Source organism: Dendroctonus ponderosae, unplaced genomic scaffold (genome assembly GCF_020466585.1).
Source record: "Dendroctonus ponderosae isolate FM_Combo_2020 unplaced genomic scaffold, Dpon_F_20191213v2 Dpon_F_20191213_1, whole genome shotgun sequence".
Lineage (NCBI taxonomy): Eukaryota > Metazoa > Arthropoda > Insecta > Coleoptera > Curculionidae > Dendroctonus > Dendroctonus ponderosae.
Genome location: NW_026017110.1, coordinates 60,259,815 through 60,281,346, shown reverse-complemented (window position 1 = coordinate 60,281,346; position 21,532 = coordinate 60,259,815). Strand labels below are relative to the sequence as shown.

Genomic DNA, 21,532 nt, shown 5'->3' with positions numbered 1-21,532 from the left:
CTTACTTTTAAATTTATTTCAAACGTTTAAGAACATTTGCACATCGATTTTTATTCGTTGACACAAATTATGACTTTGTCTGTAGGCTAGTTTTGCACACCATATCAAGCTGCACGAAAATTTTTCATGAAAATTGAGCAAAATGCTATTCAGTCAGCCCGTATGAAAATCAAGTTTTATACATATTCCGTGGCTCTTAATGCTGCGATTCAAAACAAGCATTCATAGGTAAACATATCAAGCTAAAAAAACTCCAATTTTCATAAAAATCGAGCTAAGACTCGTTTGAAAACTAGCATTGGATTTAGCGCAAAAAGTCGCATGAGCTGCATCATCGGATTTTGTTTATCTTTCGCTGAGAAAGCTGTTTTGTCGCCGACAATCATGCAAACAAGCTGGAATGTGAAACTTTTGAAAATATTTCTGCATGAATTGAAACTTTCAACGACATGGTCAACAAACAACAATAAAACTGAAATCAAATAGCGAAGTAAATGCAAGAACACATCGAAGGGAAGATTACGCAAACAATTATATCATCATGTTAGTTCTGTAGCTCGGTGCGTCAGGAATGCGATAAAAACTTCAATATTGTATGAGTTTTATCGAAAAGCTGACTACATTTTTAGTATGCTACGGATTACGAACGAAATGGGTCATCGGGTTTTTATGTCTTACGGGAATTTGTAGATTGATTTGGTACGGTATTCTCCTGCCCGTTAAATGCAAGATTTGGTGTAGATCTTGATTGTGTGAACGTTTTGAGAATTAATGAATAACAAATGGACGATGGAGCGCCAGCTTGCAGAAAGTTGGTAAGAAGCATTTCGTTAGCTTGAACTGAGTTTTTCGAGAAGCATCTGAACGTTTATGACTCTCGCTAATTATTTGTCTTTCCTTTGCCGATTTCAAATAATTGGACTTCAGACTAACTTTTTTTTTCAAAGAATCGGCTTTTTTTGTATTGAAGTGTGTAATTAACAGTCTTTTTCAAGCCTTCATCCAGTCATGACTGAATAAGTCGAAGGCGCTAGGCTAAATGTACCTTTGAAGGCTTGAAAAAGACCGTTAATTACACACTTCAATACAAAAAAGGCCGATCCTTTGATTTTATTCAGTGTGTACACACAAATTCCTATCATTTTTTTCGTTCATTCCAGGTGGCACGATGAAGCTTTCGGTAAGTTTAGCATTAACTTTCCTTAGTTATGATGTACATGGACAGCTTTTAGTCTTTATTGATTTAAACCAGTAAACACACATTTGGAAAACAAATAATGTAATAAATCTTTCTGAAATTCATTAAAAACACCGGCCATACTAATGCGAGGAAGGCCATATTTGCATCATGGAAACACGTATATTCTTCATTTGAAGTAGTAAGTTTAAGCAAGAACAAATGTTTTGCCTTTACCTTTTTTCAGAAGGAAAGTGATAAGCACATTTAATTCCGATAAATGCGGCTGGGATCCGAACCCGAAACCTAACGGATCTTAACTCCAATACCTTCTTAATTACACGCAGTTTAACTATTAATGTCTTTGCAATTGCACGAGTGATAAATTTTCAACTTCAGTACTCAGAGGAGAAAATTGATCGAGTTTTTATTATTATGGTCTGCTTATACAAGACAAAAGAATTCGGACACTTTCACAGTCAACACAAAAATATTTTAGAATCAAGCGTTTTTTCATCAAGTTGACGACCGCCTAATAACCCGAAATTTCTAATTCTTCAAACGATGGCCGCCTGAGCTTTTCGTCACACCAAAACTTTTTTCATTTCATTTGTTGAATTATACTACATACTTGCAGTATAAAACTTTCCGTTTCGGAAACTGCGTCTATGGATCTAACAAATCAACCAATTAAAAAACAACACCCTTGTATACAATGGTACAATAGATTTATTAAATAACTGGCAGTAGAGTTACCTTTATTTACACACTTAAGTAATCATAATCCTATGCTAGTTTTATTCACATTTAAGTAACCCGAACTTAATTCTCAAATACTTTAACTTCTTTATCCTCTGATTTTTACCATTTATCAATTAATTCCACATTAACATACAATATTGAACAATGATTCAGTCACACCTGATTTGAAATTAATAAACGTTTGAAAATAAACAATGTGAAAACGCTAACAGGCACAGCTTAGGTATTCTTTGCTTAGAGTTAGAGGTTACTGATTGCTCCACTTGCTTTCGCTCTATTTCGATTCAGACGATCGCATTGTGTTGACTAATAGCGAATTGCAAGGGAAAAGGCACATCAGATGGGCTTTTTAATGTAGTAACACAATGTGTGAATCAAAATCAATCACGTTGATTAATGTAAAGCAATGCGCAGAGCAAATACTGGAATATAATTTATAAATACAATCACTTAACGACTAAAAGGCAACGAAACGTTTTCGATAACCAGCCCGTTTTTTTTATAAATATAATTATTGGCAATTACAAATCAATGACATTGAAAAATTAAAAATATTTTAACAACCAAAATTAAGTAATAACGTAAAAATGCATGCACATGTGCATGTATGTTTTATATTATACCCGAAAAGATATTGATCTGGGCTGCAACAAACAAAATATGCCCACATTTGCTGGCCGAAAGACTATAAATTATGTTTCCAGTTTTGCTGGTTTGCTATTAGATATCAACAAACAACCCTCTGATTACCGCTCTCAGTTGGTCAGTAAAGTTAAAATTAAAATTTACTTGTAAAAAACTTTCAACATCAACTGTGCCCTTTGAAAATTCCATTCGATGTACAAAAGCCGAATAAAATTTATCAAACAAAACTGATAAAACATAATAGCATTAAAAATATACTATAACATAAATGTAATAGATAACAATAATGGTAAAGAAATGCAAATCGAAAAAGATTAACAGCATGAATATAAATAAGCATGTCATCACCAAGAGAAATAAACAAAATTCCCATAAAACAATAAATTTCATCTTTTTAAAGTACGTAAGTTTCCAGCTTAAATGCACAATGTAAAAGATCGTTACGTATAGATTGTGACCAGCGAGTTTGCAAAAATGTACAATTGATTTTCGAAAAAATTACGTCATCTACATCGAAAGTCATGAAGTTGAAGATTTTTACAATTCGTATGTAAGGAAAATATTTTCACATCATTTTGGAAATATTCAAAATATAATTTTGAGCAATGAATTGATTAGAGAGCTTCAAAGGATTATTATTAAGAAACAATAAGTCATCAATTAAATGTTCATTCCGTTTAGAAATTAATTTAAAATACCTTTTGAATAAAAAATTCAATATTTTCAAAATAAATCAAATATTCCCCCACAGTAACAACTGAAATTCACCACTTTGACTTCTGGCTTTAGTTGCAATTTGTGAATAAATTGAGTTTGAACCATAGCTAAAGAATATGTATATATAAAAAAACCTATTCTGGTTAACTGCCGTAGGTAAGATATATACCTGCTTATGCTGTCATTGAAAGGAGCTAAAGCTCAATGTCAAACTGGAATAGAATAAGTAATTCACCTAACTTAAATAATTTACTACCATATTTACATTTAAAGTTGCACTAAATTTCGAATTATTTAAACATATGTACACAGTATGAGATATATCAATGCCAGTTTTGTGTACATTAGTATAAAAAAAATCGTAAAACAATTTAGAAACGAACAAGATGATTAATAGGCAGTGTCTTGCTTACAATTAATAACAGTTTTAAATATAGACAAGCCTCTTAACCCTCAACTGGTACGGCCGCAAATAAAAACAATAGAAAAACAATTTATACAATGTATAATTCGAGTTTAAAACTGCTACAGTTGACACGCGAGAAAAGAGATATGTATAACGACGTACGATGACTTAAATATATATATTCACATGGCATTCAATAACTTTAATATTTGTGATTGAGGGCTATGGGCTTGGCACACTTAAAAGCAGTCTTCGCAATTTGTTGACATATACGCCAATATTTTTGGTTAACCTTATCAAACAATAAAACCAACGTGGTAGTTGAAGAAAAATAATTATCCAGCAAATGTTTTACAACTGAATCTTTTTCATTATTTTTACATTTTCCTCAACTAAAGGTTTTAATTTAGCAGTTTTTGTTCAAAATAAAATCTGTTATGCAAGGGAGCCTCTAACAAACTTGAAAGAGCCTATTTGCATAAAATTAAATTCTAAAACTTTCAGATTAATTTCTTTTATTTGAAACCAATAGCCACGCACTATGTAACACCAATTAACAATTTATTTGAGTTCAGAAGTCCGTATAGGTAAACGTTTTAGAATTTAATATACAATAGAACTATAAATAAATAAGCAAAATTAGTCTTTCTTTATTCATCTGATCTATCAAGTAATTGTACCACGAAATTAAAATAAAATTTGTACTAAATATTTTAAATCGATAATTTTACCTAGGTTTAAATCGAATTAAACCAGTTATACAATGAATGACGATAACATCCGAATTAAATTATGAACACAAAAATTGCAGTCGATTAGTTTTCGAAGATTGACATTAGAATAACTACAGAAATACATTATACAATTATTTCCTATAAACACCCTAATTTACCAGAGAAGCTGGTTACTTTTAAACTTGTACCAAAATAGGTCAAGAAAATCATTCGTGAATAAATAAATATCTACATTTAATTCAATTCGGCAATAGGGCCAAATTCTCGATAATTTCAAACAATGAAACAATTGTTGACATTAGAAACCAGACCAGAAACACTTTTTACAAAAACAATGAACAGTTTGTTTCTTGTTGTTGTTTAGCAAAATCAAAAACACGAAACAAATGCAGATATAGCGAAATTAATTGCCGAATTAATTCCTGGTTGGTTTCTTTCAAGTTATGATAAACCGCATACACATAGACACATACACAAACATTCATACAAAACATTCCTTTATACAAGTTTAAAAGTAATAGGGATACGGATAATACCACCCATGTGTTTGCTGTGTGAAATCGGCACAAAGCCGACCATAGTAATAATCCATCAGATGCTGTCAATTTTTCCAAGAGTACGGATCATGTGATCGGCTCCATTCACTTGCCATAGTTTGAGGAGCAATTTGGTGGGACTCTCGATTCCAATCCCACATTTTTCCTTTTGGCCTAAATTTATCTTTTACTGGTTCGTGACTTGGGCCAAGCCTCTCATCGTTGGATTTAGCCCACTCGTCATCTCTCCACTGCTCTCTGTAATAAAACTTCTTCTTGAAATGAGCATCAGGTTTCTTATTTTTATCTTCGGAATATCTCTGATATTTCATCAAAGCCGGGTTAAGTCTTGTAGGGCTTTTAACAGGCTCCGGACTGAAATGGATATTATACGGATTGGGAGATGTCGGAGACGGCGTCCTAGGCGGTCCACCATCATCCGGACCTTGGTCTAAGACTGGGGAAGACTCTAAATATGTTTTACTGATTGGCATCTTGAATAGGGTTGGTTTCGGATGCAACTTTATTGGTTGTTTGGACGGAGGTACAATATGACTGTCTCCTAAACCATGCCCTATGCCTGAATCAGGTGAAGTATTACAACTGTCTGCTCCATCAGTAGAACGGCGTCGCTTATCTAATTCGGTAGATGCAAACGCTACCAAACGGTCAAATCCAGAGCTGATCGTATCTTTCCACTTCTCTTCTATCACTCCATCTTCTTCAGCAATATCCACTTCTATAACAATGCGTTTGAACATTTTAGAGACAGTAATATTCCATAGGTAATAAAGTTGCACACCATTCACGGCGCTTTGTGTTACTCGTTATTTCTTACGCGCACTTTTCAAATCTTCCTTAGATAAAACATTAAAAGCTTCATTAAACTTACCTTCTTCCTTGCAGCATCTTTGCCTTTTCATTTTAGCGTGTAGTTCTTCTGGTGCAGTCTTCGGAACAGAACAAAAAGTTAGTACTAATTAATTTAAATTGAGGCACCAACTAGTACCTGTGGAATTAATGCTCGTGGAGAAAACTGTTGCCTGGGAGAAGGTTGCTGAGCAGCTATATACTGATGGGTAGCAGTGACCTTTACATGTGAGTGCATGTAAGCCATGTATGCCAAACCTTCGAGGCCACCTTCGGTGGAAGATGGTCTAGAGATTGGGCTATATACTTGGCGCATTGGTTCTGAAAGCGACTCTTTAGGAGTTGCTGCAGCGTTTAATTCATGTGGAACTGTTGGAACTTTGACGCTCACCTGAAATTACACCAAAAAGCTTCGCATCAAAAAATGTTCTTAAGCCGTCCCAGTCTTTGCATAATCAATTAGGTCCAAATACAATAAATTTAAAAGTTACTTACTCTCTCTGGTCTTGGAGGAATATTAGCGTTCACTACTGATCTAGCTGTTAAGGTAGGCGTACTCTGTATGTCGCTCATATCCACTGCAGCATTTATTATGGACTGATTAGATATCTCTAGAGTGCGTTCAATTTCTCCAGAAACCAAGTCACCAATCGTTCTAGTAGCCACAAGTCCTTCAGGTGTATTAAAAGTTGCATGAGCAGACGTTAGCTTCCCTACAAGGCCTTCAGTCGGATTAAAAGTAGGGTGGGCAGCCGATAATTTTTCTTGTGAAAGATGTCGTCTTAGTGCCAGTTTAGCCGGGGATACTTGAGTGTAATCCGGTTGATCCGACCCGATTTGTTTGGCGGATTGCATGTGTTGTGCCATTGGATAGTTATGTGGCGCAAAATTTTGGCTGATTGGGGGTTGCGGTTGAGAGATCGAAGTAACGGGAGCGTGAGCAGTTGGGATATTTCCATTATATTGCAGATGAGGAGTTGCCATCTGGCTCTGTTTAGTCCTGTTCTGTTGATCCTCATTCAAAACTGATGTGATTATGCTTTTCAGTCGATCTTCGAAATTGGCAATACGCGGAGCTTCTTGTACTTTTTGCAGTTGATTATTCGAAGCATTGTTCGGGTTAGTTGCTATTATTGTGGGCGCGAAATTATGAACTGTTTTCTGTCGTTTACTAACAGGCAACGGGGCTGGCATATTATTTCGAACTATCGTTTTCTGGTTGCTTGCAGTGGGTTTGTGAGTTGGGTACGGAGATGTTTTATTGGTTGTTATTGACGAAAGCTGCTTACTAGCTTCGATTTTGCGACCAGTTTCCAAAATCTTTTGCGCTAGTATTTCAGGATTTTGCTCTTCAATTTTAGCGATATCTGGAACTTCCGGCCAGTCTTGTGACCGTGTTCTATATTCACGCGATTTGCGTGAAACTTTAGCTGGAATCTGCTGCTGTCTGGTGGAAAGCAACACTTGCGCCTGCTTTCTTTCCTCGCCCTGTTTCTGCAACGAAACTAATTCGCCTTCTAACCGCTGTACTTCGTTTTGCAACTTTTTCCTTTGGGTTAGCGTTGAAGATATTTCTCTCAATATGTATTCCTGTGCCAAACTTGGAGATAATTCTTTACCGGAGTCACGTTCGAGGTATGACTCACACACTTCAGTAGACCGTTGCATTGCGAGGTGATCTTTCTCGGTTTCAAGTTTTGCTACTTGCCCTTGAAGCTTACTAGCTTTCGCCTGCAATTCTTTGTGGCGACATACGATTTCTTTTGCTTTGGCTAGTAGATCAACCGGTGAAGTTGCATTAATTCCCAACTCGCACATTCGAGCTTTCAGCAATGCCACGCTATCGTCAATTAAAACTTTAATTTGCTTTTCAAGTTGAGCTGCCCTATTTTTCAGTTTTTTGTTTCTGTCCTTTTCCTCCTCTATATGGTTTTCTATAGACACTTTGTACCTTGGACTTCTCATTTCATTAATCATTTGCATAAAATTGGTTCGGCACATATCCAATAAGACTTGCAGGCCATACGGAGTTTCGGCAGGCTCTGCCGGAATATCCAACTCATTGTGAACTATCAGGTCAGAACTTAGAGTGGTAAGCTGCTGATCGATGCATCCAGGAGCTGGTGGGAGTTTCTTGCCAATGGCTTGAGGTGAAGTACTTAGTAAAGTTTCAGTATGTAGCAGGTCTAATCCAGTGATCTTGATGGCTTTCTTTGGTTTGGCTTTCCTTACTCTACCACGACGCCCTTTAGCAACAGCCTTCTGCCCCTGCTGATTACCTCCTTGTTTAATTCGAGATGGTTTGCGACGCAACTTTTTGTTCTGGCGCTTCTTTAAAGAAATGGAAACCAGAAATGAGTAATAAAGTAAATAATGGAACTTATTACAAAGTACCTTTCCATTCGGAATTCCATCGTCCTCAGACTGGCTACTTTTCCCTTTGTTTGAACAATAGTCCGACCAAGCTCTCCTGGTCGTAGGCCCGTAATTACTGTCATTACTATCGGAATCTGTTGATGAATCTACTAACTGCTTAGCAAAGTCCCGCTTTCCCTTATCACGGGAATAACGACTGTTGGAATTAGAGCTCTCATCTTCACCATTCTAAAAACAATAATCATTAGTAAATTTATCGAAGAACCTGCTTACGCTAGTTGCCTTTAAGTGTGGTTTTTTCAGCCGCTGGAAATATCTCTCCAACTTGGTTCGGTCTATAATATGGAGATAATATGAGACAGGTTTACCGGTCCAGGAAACTGAACCTCTCAAAGGTGACATTTCTGAGACGTGCATAATGGTTCCGATATCGCTTAAGTTTCTATCAGTTATTCGAAAATTTAAAGGGCAAAAGCTCTTGGAGGACACTATGCGAGCTCCATCTTTTAAGTCAGCAAACCTCTCCTTTAGTTGATGATCAACGGATGGTCCAAAGGCAAAATTATTCACAAAGACAATAGTAGCCTGATTGATTTTTTCGCGGTGTTCTTCCGTTAGAAAGTCGCCTCGTATTAGTTTGTATTCTCCATATTTCTTTCCATACCATTGCATCCAAGTTCTGAAATTCTTGTTCATTGCCTCAGCATAGCGACTTGGAACCTTCAAAAGAATTGAACGCTTGAATTTCAAAAGCAGAGTCAAACAAGTTTATCTGTTACCTCTGCTCTTTCCACGCCAAGGCAAATTTTACAGGGTGTCGCAGCGGCCATCTGCAGAACCACCTGACCTACTCCAGACCCCAAGTCAATGAACACATCGTCTGCAGTTATTTCTATTTGATCAATCATTTGACACACTAAATCATACGAAGTTTCTCCATATACTTCGGGCGAAAAAGGCTCATACTGATTTAATTTTTCCGGGTCAGTAACAGCCGCATTGTAAGTTTGTTGCAATATATGACGCAGAAGACCTCTAGATGGATATTTGTTCAATCTCTGGGCTGGCAGTGATGTTCCCTTTTCCTAACAGAAAAATTGATATGACACCACATGCTTTCCAACATACATATTCGAATTAAAACCAGAATAATCTGAAGCAGTTTCCAAATTCCAGCATATGGAAACAGCTTGGAAATGGTCACTGTAAATTACAGAATGTCTAGTTGTATTCAAAGAATGTCATTGGCGAATCTTAAAAAAATATCCAAAACCAGATATGTCACAAAATACACTGAAAGTAAGCGCAACCAGATACTTACCAGAGCTACCACACTGTCAATAGCTCTATTAAACCGATCACACAAAGACTTCATACTGTCGTAGCTTCTTGTGTCATAATCACAGAGAATGTTGTTTTCCAATGGCAGCTTAAGTTCCGGCAGATCTTCACACACCCATCTGGAAAAGGTGGTTATACAGAATTCATCAAGGAACTATTAGATCAAATAACATAAAAACAGTTGGTCGCTTTGTAAATAACCATTAGCATTAACTAAAGAAAATACAGATATAGTTGTTACATTATTCATCACTAGTAGAAAATCCGAAGCAATTTCTATACCAATATCATCTCTTCTCTATATCCCTGCAAGACTTACAACTATCTACATTACAATCTGTAAAATATCCTTGTATTCTTCTGGGCGCATTATATTAAATTTCCCATTGAGAAAACGTATACATTGTTACGTAACATAATTGACGGACCATATTTCCTCAAGTATCAACAAGGTGCTTGAGATATTCCAAAAATAATACTTTTTATGAAATACACAAAACTTGCTAATGTACACCCAGCAAAATGCTACGAGAAGTTCTACTTCAACTAACATGATTTCAATAAACTAATAAAATATCAGTTATTATTATAATAATTTTCTATGAGGGCATATAAAAAATTCTACTGTTTCAAGATCAATAGTGTTGACCGGGTACTTTTATTCAAGTACGCGCGATTGCTTTCAAATTACCCCGTATATAAAAAACGAATTCAAAAAAATAAAATGTTTTTAGCGAAACCCACATCGTCTTTAATTTTAGCTTGCCATCAAAGAAAGACATGCACATCTGCTATAATATTACCTTAAGAAATTACAACATATGTACACATGGTACCAATGCTGGTACCACTTTCATTTTTTACCAGATATTGTCACTCATCAATGTGAATTATGTGGCTGGTCATAAAGCTATCGCTGAATGTTATTTAAATAAACATTTGCATTTGTGGAATTCAAAGACTAATAATGAACTATCTATTTGACCTCATCGTCAATTTATTTAAGTATATAAATAGCTAAGATTGGGACCTACGAGGTGTTCGAGCAAAGTATGGATTAAATAACTAATTAAGTCATAGGCTCAAGCTAGGCTTAAATTTGAGACAAAAATGTAGTTGAGCAAACAAGACTAGATTTTGAAAAGTATATGATTATCTAGAATTAGGTCAAAAGATGCCAATTGTTTAATTTACATATTTATAAAGAAATTAAAAAAAAACAGGCAGTTTTAAAACAATAAAAAGTAAATATTTATTATCTGTAAGGAGATACATTTAATAATAATATGATTATAATACATTGATAAAACATGTAAAAAATTTTCTTTGCTTTTTATGAAGCAAATTTATCAATAATATTATCAAAGTTGATCATTTCAAATTTTTCTCTTTCCACACTAAAAAATGCGAAGTCACTTAGGCGATCTTGTCCCATCGTTGATCGTAGGCATGTCAACATTAATTTTAATTTGCTGAATGAACGTTTGCAGCTTGCAATTGATTGTTTGCAATACTGAGGTAGTCAGGAGTATATGAAGTGCCACTCTCAGGTTTGGAAAAACATCTCCATTCAAGATTATGAAAGTAAGAAATTCTAACGGAGTTCTAGCTTCAATTTCTTTTCTACTGCGGAGTAACATTTTGCGCTCACATATTTTGATAAAAAGTTTTATTCAGGGAAAGACCAACCATCTCCAGCCAATTCTCCGGACATTTTGCGGCGTCTTCTTACACGTATTCTTGTATCAATTCAGTCAATGGTTATCACAATTTAAAAATAGGGATTTAGGTTTTTTCTATTATTCTTTGTTGAACGCCAGATGTGTGACCTGCCATTACGGCAGCATTATCGTAACATTGTGATGTACAGTTTGCGAACGAAATTTCATCGGACTTTAATTTCTCTAAAATTGTATTATCGATTATCTTCAGCATGTATTTCAATAAAACTCGCTTACATTTTGATTTAGACTATTAATGTTCCTTTTCATTCACGAATTAGCATTTATCATATTACACTGGCACTACATTTAAAATATATTTTCCAAAAATCAATTATAATAAAAATTAAAATTATCCAGCATTTTTTTGTTTTGCGGACCATTTCGCGCCCCGTTGTGAGTAGCGTCCGGGGCATGAGGCCCCCTCGCTACGCCACTGTAAACGTAGCAATCAGATGTTATATTTTGGTATGCCAACAGCAGCAAGACAGCCAGGAAGAACATAACAAGTTTTATTATGCCTTTTCACTGCCACTTAAATCATCCATTGTCCTATTAAAACGGGAAGATTACACTCATACAACAGTTTGAGGTGTTATTTGATTGATACAAGCAAATTATGTGAGCAGTTTCAATTTGATATTAATTGCCATCATGTTATAGCTGAGTGTATTATTATTATAAGTTGCTGATACTTTCACATGAAGATTTATAAATATTGTTGTTGCTTTGTGATCAAGTGAGCTAATATTGCACAAGTACTATCGAATGCTGTTAAAGAAATAAAACTGCGGATATTTAATAGTACACAACCGTTTTCATTTACCTACTCAAGAAGGATCATATAAATTAAAAATTTTAATGTTTGAAAATATAGAGAAAGCCATTGGAAAGGGGTTAATACATAAGTGAAATCTGCATTGTTAGCAATTCTAAAATTCCGCCCCCTCAAATATATCAGTCACCACTGGGAGATGAGGGGTTAAGGTCAGACTGGAGAAAAATCGATAAAGCCCGCTTTCAGCTTCTGTGCCCTCCGCTCTGGACTTAAGCGATGAGACTGCCATGTTGCCAGCATGGGGGTGTCTATACAAAACCGACAAAGCAAAAAAATGACCCACTGAAGCGGGATCATAAGTAAAACTAAAGTCCTTGGAAAGTTTCACTAATTTACCTTCAATCTCGGAGACTTACCGACCAATCACCCCCAATCTATGTTATTAAAATAGTACTAATATGAATGGTTTGTGACTTACCTAATGGTCTCCACAATTTCAAGTGCCCCATCATGTTTATCCTGAAAAAACATATCCAAATAAAATTGTTAAATGTTGGGATAATAAGAATGTCACACAAAATAGCTGACCCTCATAATGTGGCACCTGCTCCTTTTAGGAACGAAAACAAAACTAGCTACATTTAATTTCGTCCCAGAACAGAAAGGAAATACTTGTATTAAAAATGATCCCACAGTTACTGAGCAAACATCACCCCCGCTAGGGTTATCTCAAGAAACATTTAGGAACATTAGAATCCACTGCATAAGTTCGTTTCCGCAAAAAAAATATTTAATTGAGCGGGGGAGAGACCATTGAATCAATAAAATCTAATTACACGACATGGGGAACGAGTTTAAATCTGTTATTTGCACCCCACATTTTTCTCACCCTTTATTCGTAATAGAGATTCTACATAGACCCGTGGGGGTTTCCACTCATAAAATTGCTGTTGAATGCAAAACTATTAAACATTTAAATAACTGCTGCAGTTCGATGGCGACTGGGATGCTAATCTAATGTCTTACGCTGGTTGGCAGATATACTGCGGAAGAAAAACAATATTTTTCCTGGACCTAACATAGCTCTTAGACTAAATAGTGTTTTTTGCAATCTGTTGGCCGATAAACCCAATACTCATAGAACATATTATACAATTTAAGTAACTGTTGCTGGTATATTTAAAATATTGATGAACTCCGAGGAATTGGTGTTGATGTACGATACACCGGTAATGAGGGAAATGAACTTTTGGCGAATTATAGATGCGACCACAGACACGTCCAGTTATTATTAGGTATTGAATCGAACCATTAAAGGTAATTAAAACTTTGCCCCAAACCTTCCGACAAATAAAATGAACGGATTGGAATATTTATAAATTACAGTTAAAATGTATGCATTCCTTCAATACATTTTGGTACCTGCAGAATAAATGGACTGTTGACTCATCAACGAAAAACAACACCGTTTCAAACATAATGGTTAAAATACGTAGGTAATTCATTTCTTATGAATGTGAGATTGGGAGGTCAATAACTTCTTTTTTATAAAAGTGATTGGCTTGATTTCAACGTGCTGCGGCAGCTAGAACATAGAATAGCTTGAAATACACATGATTGTTTAAAAAAATTAATTGCTTTACCAATTCTCCCATGCAGTTGAACATAAACGCATAAAACATGTTTACAATAATTCCCGAAAATATCCGCTAATTAAAACACTTCGTTCCAAATTTCAATATTATATGTACGCGATCTTTATTAAATATACAATACAATTCTAGTTCTATAAATGAAATAGTTCAAATAAATATATCCATTTAGTATGTGATCATCAAAATTAGAACAAGGTCGCAGCTCCGAATGATGTTGGAAAACGTGTTTCCAAAATAAATAAAACTGTTGCATATGACTATCCGCATGCACTGGTAAAATATTGTAGATAGCAGGGAAAAATAGGTATTCACATACATATGTATTTGCGTTATTAGCTCAAGTACTGAAAAACACTGACACTAGCAAACGGTGAAACGCACATCATATAACTTTGTACTAACCATTTGAATAATCATTGGGTGTATTTATTTAACTGAATAGTATTAACAAGGACGAAGGCGACAAAGTTAAATTATTGCTCCATTTTATAGCAGCCAGTAGTTCTGCTTTGAGAATAAAATGTGGAAGACAATAATAAGGCATTGTTTTCCTAATCGCGGATTCTACGAGCACTGTTAACAATAAATCAAATATTTGCAAAACTAAACATTTCCTGCTAAATCATAATTCCACAATTTCATACAGGAAAATACAATTCTAACTAGGTATTTTGTATTGGACAATACGCAAATTGTGAGAGAGATGTTAGGTAGATACCACCCAATGATAGCGCGACAAGATACCGCTATTCTTAAGACGTTTCCCGAGTATCACACATAAAAGGTCCATCTGTTTCTTTTAACTACGACGACAAAGGGTATATTAGCTCTATTGAGGCGCTGATTTATGAGGTAACACAACTGGATAGAGCGGCTAACTTTCAGGTCCTACCCTGAATTTGAGTTTAATGTATACAAAAGAAATGCAAAAAGTACTATAAAATCAACATGTAGCAACTGCCAAGTCCATATGAAAACGTTAACACGACGACTATGAGTGCAATTTCAGAATTCTTAGTTGGATATTGTTATTGGTTAGATTTAACTGGCAAAAACAGAGAGGCAAAATCTGCATCTCATAATCAGTAACTGACTGATGCGTAAATAATTCAAACTCATATAAGGTCAGTAAACCAGAGACCCAATAACTTTAGGTCTTATCAATTGGAATTTGTCATAGGGGAATGTGAAGTACCTAGGTGGATTCAACAGCTCAATAACACAGAAATTAGGTTTTGGTCTAAGTCAAGTCTAAAATATGTTGCGAAATAATCTTCCAAATTTGAAACTAATGACCTCTCTTTTGTTAAAACAACCATAATATATTTAAGTACTAGATAGATAATTGGCGCGATATGGCCTATTTTAGATTGACCTCTAGGATTTTCAATTTACTGACGCCTTATTTTTGCCCGGTGTTTCCAATAAATCTCAATTAATACAGGGTGTTTTGTGTGGTGCCTTTTTGAAAAGTGGCCCCGGAAAAAGAAGTTGGGAGCAGACAAGTTCGAAGTTTTTTATGTGTGCTTTTTGAGTCTGATCAGGGAAAATTAAAGCACGAGGCGGTATACTAATCCAATCTTCCTATATTTAAGTGAAAAGTTATGGGATAATCCAACACAGACCAGGCGATTGAATTGACTCACTCAAGGTTTTTTATGAACGATGTAAGTCGTATTGCTTTGGTAGAGTCGAGACGACCCATTCTAGTATCTACAGAGGTGAAAAGGGTGCTCTAGCTTCCCCTATTTAAATAAAGAGCTATGGGAGAATTCAACAGATTGAACTATTGAATGTGATATAAAATAATTTATCAACAAGGTTTGTTTATTGAAATTTGAAGTATGGGAGCCTTGCATTTAGTGAATAAAGGATTTTAGATACAGATAAGAAGTACGATGAGTATCAGGTTGAGATAAATGTTGTGAAATTATGTTATATTAAATCGTATTAACGTGATATTGGTCACCTAGTTCGAGAAAAGCAAGTAACAAGCAGTGCATAAATAAATGCATTCGAAATTATAAGGTTATGGCACCTAATCAATTTAAGATCTATTTTAAAAAGTCCACCAGAGATCTAATTTTAGACAAGATATAATTAATTTTAATGCCTTTGGTCACCACACACAATGAAGAACTCCACAAACCCTTTGGGCATATAAACATTACAGTAACATTAGCCAAAGGCCTGTTTGAGGAGCTACAATGTTTATCCAGAGCACTGGATTAACTAATAGGACTTCTGTAGAGAATTAAATGTGTACTCATTTTCTAAAATAAAGTACCGTTTTGATTTATGGACATTTTGGCACATAACCACTCGAGTTGTGGTAATAAAAATAAAGAAAATACGGGAATTATGGTGCTAAGATAGTACTACGGGAAGGAATTTACTGATTGGGAATATTTAGAAATGTTTTTGTTATCATTCTTACATTTCCTCGACCCGAGGTTAACGGCCAAGTGTATAGTACAGGCTCAGCACCCGCTGGGGAATGCAACTTCAGCTCCATACCAGCAGAGTTTTGGGGGCTAACTAAACCAGTAAATGTCACCAAGCACATTAACCATTTAATATGTTATTTTCCGCACTTTTAAATAGTCATTTTGTCACAAAGATATTCCCAATTTCACACAGCAAAACACGCCATCACTAGAGCATAATCCTTGCGCACGCACCGACTCGCTTCCATGTTGCCAACTTTACTGTAATTATGAATGGTTTCTTCCGAGACCACCCCATTCCACTACCTGGGGTCCCTCACGTAGACACGCTGATAAACAGTAGATACTTTTTGCGTCTTTCTCGTTTCCTCTCAAATAAATTCGTTCAAATTTTTGAAAAAATTTAATTTAATCTGCCAAGTCCCACTGAACAATTAAATTTCATCTAAAACAACGATTTATTAGGCATTTATTTAATCAACTTCATCACTCAAAGAAAATAGGTGACCAATTTCCCGCCAAGACATTCTAGGATGTTATATCGATTTTTTCCCAATTTTTTAAAATTAAATAATTTCAACACCTTACCCTCGGAAAAAATATTTCGCCCACATTGTGTGCCCCCAAGTGGCAAAATTTTGCCCCCATTGAGGATTTGCAAAAAATCAAACCTAAAAAATTATCAACTGAAAATTATGGAGTAAACTTGGGCGTTATCCACTGAAAACACCTTTCCAGAAAGGCGTGCTCCTAAGTATTGAAAAACCTGGCAACGTCCAACTGGAGAACTGGAATTACTACAAATGTCGATACTTCACTTGATCAAGTCGGCGTAGAACTCGATGGTTCGTTTAGCCTTTCAGTGTAAAACGTTGCCAACTGTTTCAATTAGGGGAGATAATAATCGAGCTAGATAATTAATTTATTGAAAAACAACATCAGAAAAGCCGCAGTAGTTTTCCGAGGAAAAATAATTTAAAACGTAAAACTCACTAAATAAACGCCGAAGTTTTTCCAAAGCAGGCCGTTGAAGCTGACAACGCCGACTTCTTTGTTGACGTTTACAAATTGATACACACCGCAAGTCAGATGTTTACGATATCAATTGTCTTAAATCTCTAAAATTGGAAATTAATACAGAAAAGTCATCAGCAGGCGACTGAAAGATAACAAATAAAAGTGGATTAACTAGTGTTCGATAAAGTGCAAGCGTTGTCATCGGTTAATTATCATTAAAAACAGTTAATAAGTAACATATTTGTTGGTGCAGATGTGAACTGTGTAATACAATGGCCTTTACAGACGATGACACCTGTTTAACTGTAAAGAAAAATACCACAGTTATAACAAACGTGTACGATGGAATTCCGGAGACTCTAATTTTGAATGTTATTTGCTGGATATTCCTACTACTGCTCTTTGCCATTTTGCGAAACCGTGCTTGGGACTATGGCCGTTTGGCTTTAGTGCACACAGAAAAATGGACTCAACTCTTTTACAAAAACACTGATGAGGCAGTGGCAGTTGAAGAAACCAGTGCTGATATCTCTATGGTTCCCGATACAGGATGTCTGTGGTTTCCATCTATCTTCAAAATCACCAAAAGCAAAGTTTATGCAAGATGCGGCCCCGATGCTCTGCATTATCTTTCCTTTCAAAAGCATATACTCATTCTATTTGCCATAATCACCGTGTTCTCAATTTGCGTTATTCTCCCAGTGAATTTCCAAGGAACACTTGAAGGTATGTAGATCGATTTTAGGTTTTTTTTTCGACTATGAACTGTATAACATCGTTTCTGTTGACAACATTCGTCAACTTCAGAAAAAACAACACAACATAGATAAATAGACTCAAATATTTCCATAATAGTCATTCCTATTATTAGAGTTGAATGATAACAGGCTTTAATTAAGATTTTTAATTGTGATTATACATGCACAATCGCTTACAAATTAATAATAAGTAAATACTGAACAATGCGGTGTCTAGTTTAATTGTCGACTAAGCATATAGAGAGTATAGCCTCTTTTAAACCGGCCATCCTGTACAGATACAGGGCAAATGAACAGCAAAATCCTTTGCAAGAGACAATTTTTCCTCTATGAAGTTTTGCTCTTTTCGAAATCCCGCTCGCATTTGTGCAGTGTTGTATGGAAAGGAAGAAAGAATAGCGTCTTTACTGCAAAAGACAGACAGCAAAGGCAATTTCTTTTTTTTTGAGAACTGCGAAAATATCGGATATCGCAAATGCAACATAGATTAACTGGCGGTTTATCAAAAAGTGCACTTCCAGATTTTCAATGTCTCTTCTTCATTGAGAAAATGCATTCAGTTTTTCTCATTTTTGAAATAATTTTATCATAGCATTAATTATAGGTACTTTTTCATTCCTAAAACAATTCGTCAAATACGATACAATTTAAAAAAATATAATTTTTTGCCCTCGACGATTTTCTAAGTTTGTGTACTCCAAAGATTAAACCACTGCTTACGTTATTGAATTCTACGTAAAAAAGTGCATTGGATATGTGCTAAAAGTGCCTGTACCTGTACAACGGTACGACATGAGATATGGTTTTCGTCATGGGAGTTTTCATTAAAAATAGGCCAATTTGCCACCCTGTACATGAACAATTGATTTAGCTGATGACACATTTTATTGCGCTAGACACAACATATTTAATTTTATAATTTGTACATTGATCTTGAGTGAAATGGACCATTACTATTTATGTTGATAATAGGAGACATTCTTGTGCAGCTGCTCCATGAAAGAATAATTAAGATCCTACTAAATACTTATAGGGATTAAACTTTATAATTTAATCAGTATTATTTATCGGCTTACGACTTTCATTTACAGCCTAGTATTATTCTTGCTAACAAACATTATCAAAACGGGACACTGTTGCCTAATCCACTGATTATCTTTTACAAGGCACATTTTTTAATTCAAACAGCTGGGAAGCCCTACTTGAATAGGCAAAATCTAAAATTGAACTGAAACTAATATGTGTAAAACAATCTGCAACATGTTCATTCAACATTTCAGGAAATAGTACAACCTTTGGGCACACGACTTTGAGCAACCTGGGCCCATCTTCGAACTTACTATGGGTTCATGTAGTGGCGAGTTTATGCATGGTTCCACTGACAGTTTTTATAATGAAAAAATGCTCCGGAAAAAGTCCCAGTACATCAGCGTTGTCTTCAAGAACATTGATGGTAACACATATCTCAAAACCCCACCGAAATATCGAAGATATCAAAAACTACTTTGCTGTGCGATATCCACAAGTGGATATTCTGGACGTGCAAATTACTTTTAGAATAAAAAAATTGATCGAGTTAGAAAAGCAAAGGAATAAGGCCCATGAAGCAAAGCTGTATTGCGTGGAAAATAGTCATAGAAGTTCTGATTGTATTCAAGTGCAACCAAAAGGTTGTATATGCTGTTGTCCATGCGATACAATAGATGCTCTGGCATATTACTCAAGAGAGGAGCAACGTTTGACTGATTTGGTTTTATCTGAACGCAGAAATGCTCTGACCGCCCCATTGGGAATTGCTTTTGTAACAGTTGGCTCACAAGAACAGGCCGAATATGTGATTCATTCGTTTGAACCGGGTACTCTTCGACATTGGAATATAACTCATGCACCCACACCAGGAGATATTAATTGGGAAAATCTGGAAATATCCTATCGAAACTGGTATTCCAAAGCCATAATTATCAATATCCTGTTATTCCTGGTACTCTTCTTTTTAACTACTCCGATTATATTTCTGAACACTTTCAATCAAATCAATCAAGCCCATGGAGACTTTATCAATAAATTAAGCCCAGTGGTTTCACAATTCTTTCCAACTCTGTTACTACTGTCCGTCTCGGCCGTAATGCCAGTGATAGTAGCATATACAGATGAATGGATGTCCCATTGGACAAAATCAAAGCAAAACTTCTCTGTAATGTTCAAAGCATTTTATTTCCTTCTTTTCATGGTGTTAATATTACCTTCATTAGGTTTGACTAGCGCCGCGGCCTTTGTGCAGTGGACTCTGGAAAATGACAAATTTCGTTGGCGATGTGTTTTTCTAGCAGATAAAGGTGCTTTCTTCGTTAATTATATTATTACCTCCGCTCTTATTGGTACTGCATTGGAGTTATTAAGGTTTCCCGAGCTAGCCATGTATGCTTTGAGGTTGTCGTTTATTAAATCTGAGGCCGAAAAAACGAGCGTTCGCAAGGAAATTTTGTCTGAGTTTCAATTTGGTATACACTATGCTTGGACATTGTTAATATTTACAATCAGTACCGTATATAGTTTGTCTTGTCCGTTGATAACACCTTTTGGCTTACTCTATTTGTCTCTGAAACATCTTGTGGATAAATATAATATCTATTATGTTTATAAACCTATTGCTATGTCCACTGAAGGGCAGCACATTCATGCAGGTGCTGTTAAAATGGTAAGAGTTGCTATACTCTTGTGTCAAGTTATTCTGACTGCCTTCTTCTTCATAAGGGACAGTGGAGGAATGAACGCTATAACATATGTTATGATTATCGGAATCTGTTTAACTATTGTTTGTTTCTTTTTCCTAAGTCCCTTTCCTAGTTGCAAGCCGGCTACTACCTCCAAATCCCATTTGGCCGCGCAGAGGGAGCAATATATTGCTCCTGTATTGCTTAGTTCCAGTAGCATTGAAAATTGTGTTATAGACAGATCTTCTCCTGCCCTCTACGGCTCAGCTAGTCAAGGGATTGTAATTCCTGAAACAGGCTCTAGTAATGCTTGAGTATTACATTATTATTTCGTTGGCTGTGACGTTATAAAATTTAATTAATTTCACCCGGATTGTTTTCCCAATGCTTTAAAAATGATCTGTTTGTATTGTAAATATTCCTGTAAATTACATGAATTATTTATAGTACTTTGTAACCGTACTTTGCAACTAACTGTACTGTGAATCTGTTTTTATGCCATGTACTACTGACTATATTATTCTTTTGAAAGTATTACCTGACTTGCCATCCAGTTCTATATTTAATTCTAATTTTATGAAGCTGAAAAAATGTATGCTACACGTATTTTTAGTTTAGTTGTTTGAACGTTTGTTGTTAATATTTTGTTTAAAACTCTACTGTTACGCCCTGATTAATGTATGTTTGAATTTTCAAACCCAAGTGCCTATAGAAACTCATTCTTACCAATTTGCAACTATTTATTCTAATTATTTAACCCTTGTCAATGAGAGACAATGTTATAAGGCATAGGAATGGTGTCGGTATTATCAACTGTGTAAATAAAAAACTTATCATACTTAATGTGTATTTATTTGTACATTTGTTTTATAATATAA

General features: G+C 35.4%; 2 protein-coding genes and 1 long non-coding RNA gene across 6 annotated transcripts; 2 read left to right on the top strand and 1 right to left on the bottom strand.

Annotated features, from left to right (window-relative positions):
- Positions 1–551: 551 nt before the first annotated feature.
- On the top strand, positions 552–2,158 carry LOC125502551. The gene is made up of 2 exons (XR_007280317.1): positions 552–815; positions 1,161–2,158. It is a non-coding gene; the product is annotated as an uncharacterized LOC125502551 (long non-coding RNA).
- LOC109540967 (histone-lysine N-methyltransferase, H3 lysine-79 specific) lies at positions 1,889–16,481 on the bottom strand. Of its 4 annotated transcripts, none has more exons than XM_019909556.2 (10): positions 16,156–16,481; positions 12,542–12,582; positions 9,545–9,683; positions 9,003–9,308; positions 8,506–8,943; positions 8,242–8,451; positions 6,343–8,175; positions 5,987–6,238; positions 5,870–5,927; positions 1,889–5,716 (listed from the first exon to the last, which is right to left on the bottom strand). In XM_019909556.2, the coding sequence occupies exons 1-10, from the start codon at positions 16,282–16,284 to the stop codon at positions 5,043–5,045; spliced, it is 4,080 nt and encodes a 1,359-aa protein (XP_019765115.1). In that variant the 5' UTR covers positions 16,285–16,481; the 3' UTR covers positions 1,889–5,042. The 4 variants fall into 4 exon arrangements, with proteins under 4 accessions (XP_019765115.1, XP_019765114.1, XP_019765116.1 ...); XM_019909555.2 differs by having other exon boundaries at positions 6,343–8,178; positions 16,156–16,468; XM_019909557.2 differs by lacking the exon at positions 12,542–12,582 and having other exon boundaries at positions 6,343–8,178; positions 16,156–16,463.
- Positions 16,482–17,182: 701 nt separating this feature from the next.
- Positions 17,183–21,492, top strand: LOC109540968 (calcium permeable stress-gated cation channel 1). Its single transcript, XM_019909560.2, has 2 exons — positions 17,183–17,908; positions 19,221–21,492. Exons 1-2 carry the CDS (start codon positions 17,455–17,457, stop codon positions 20,966–20,968), a joined length of 2,202 nt encoding a protein of 733 aa, XP_019765119.1. The 5' UTR covers positions 17,183–17,454; the 3' UTR covers positions 20,969–21,492.
- Positions 21,493–21,532: the final 40 nt, after the last annotated feature.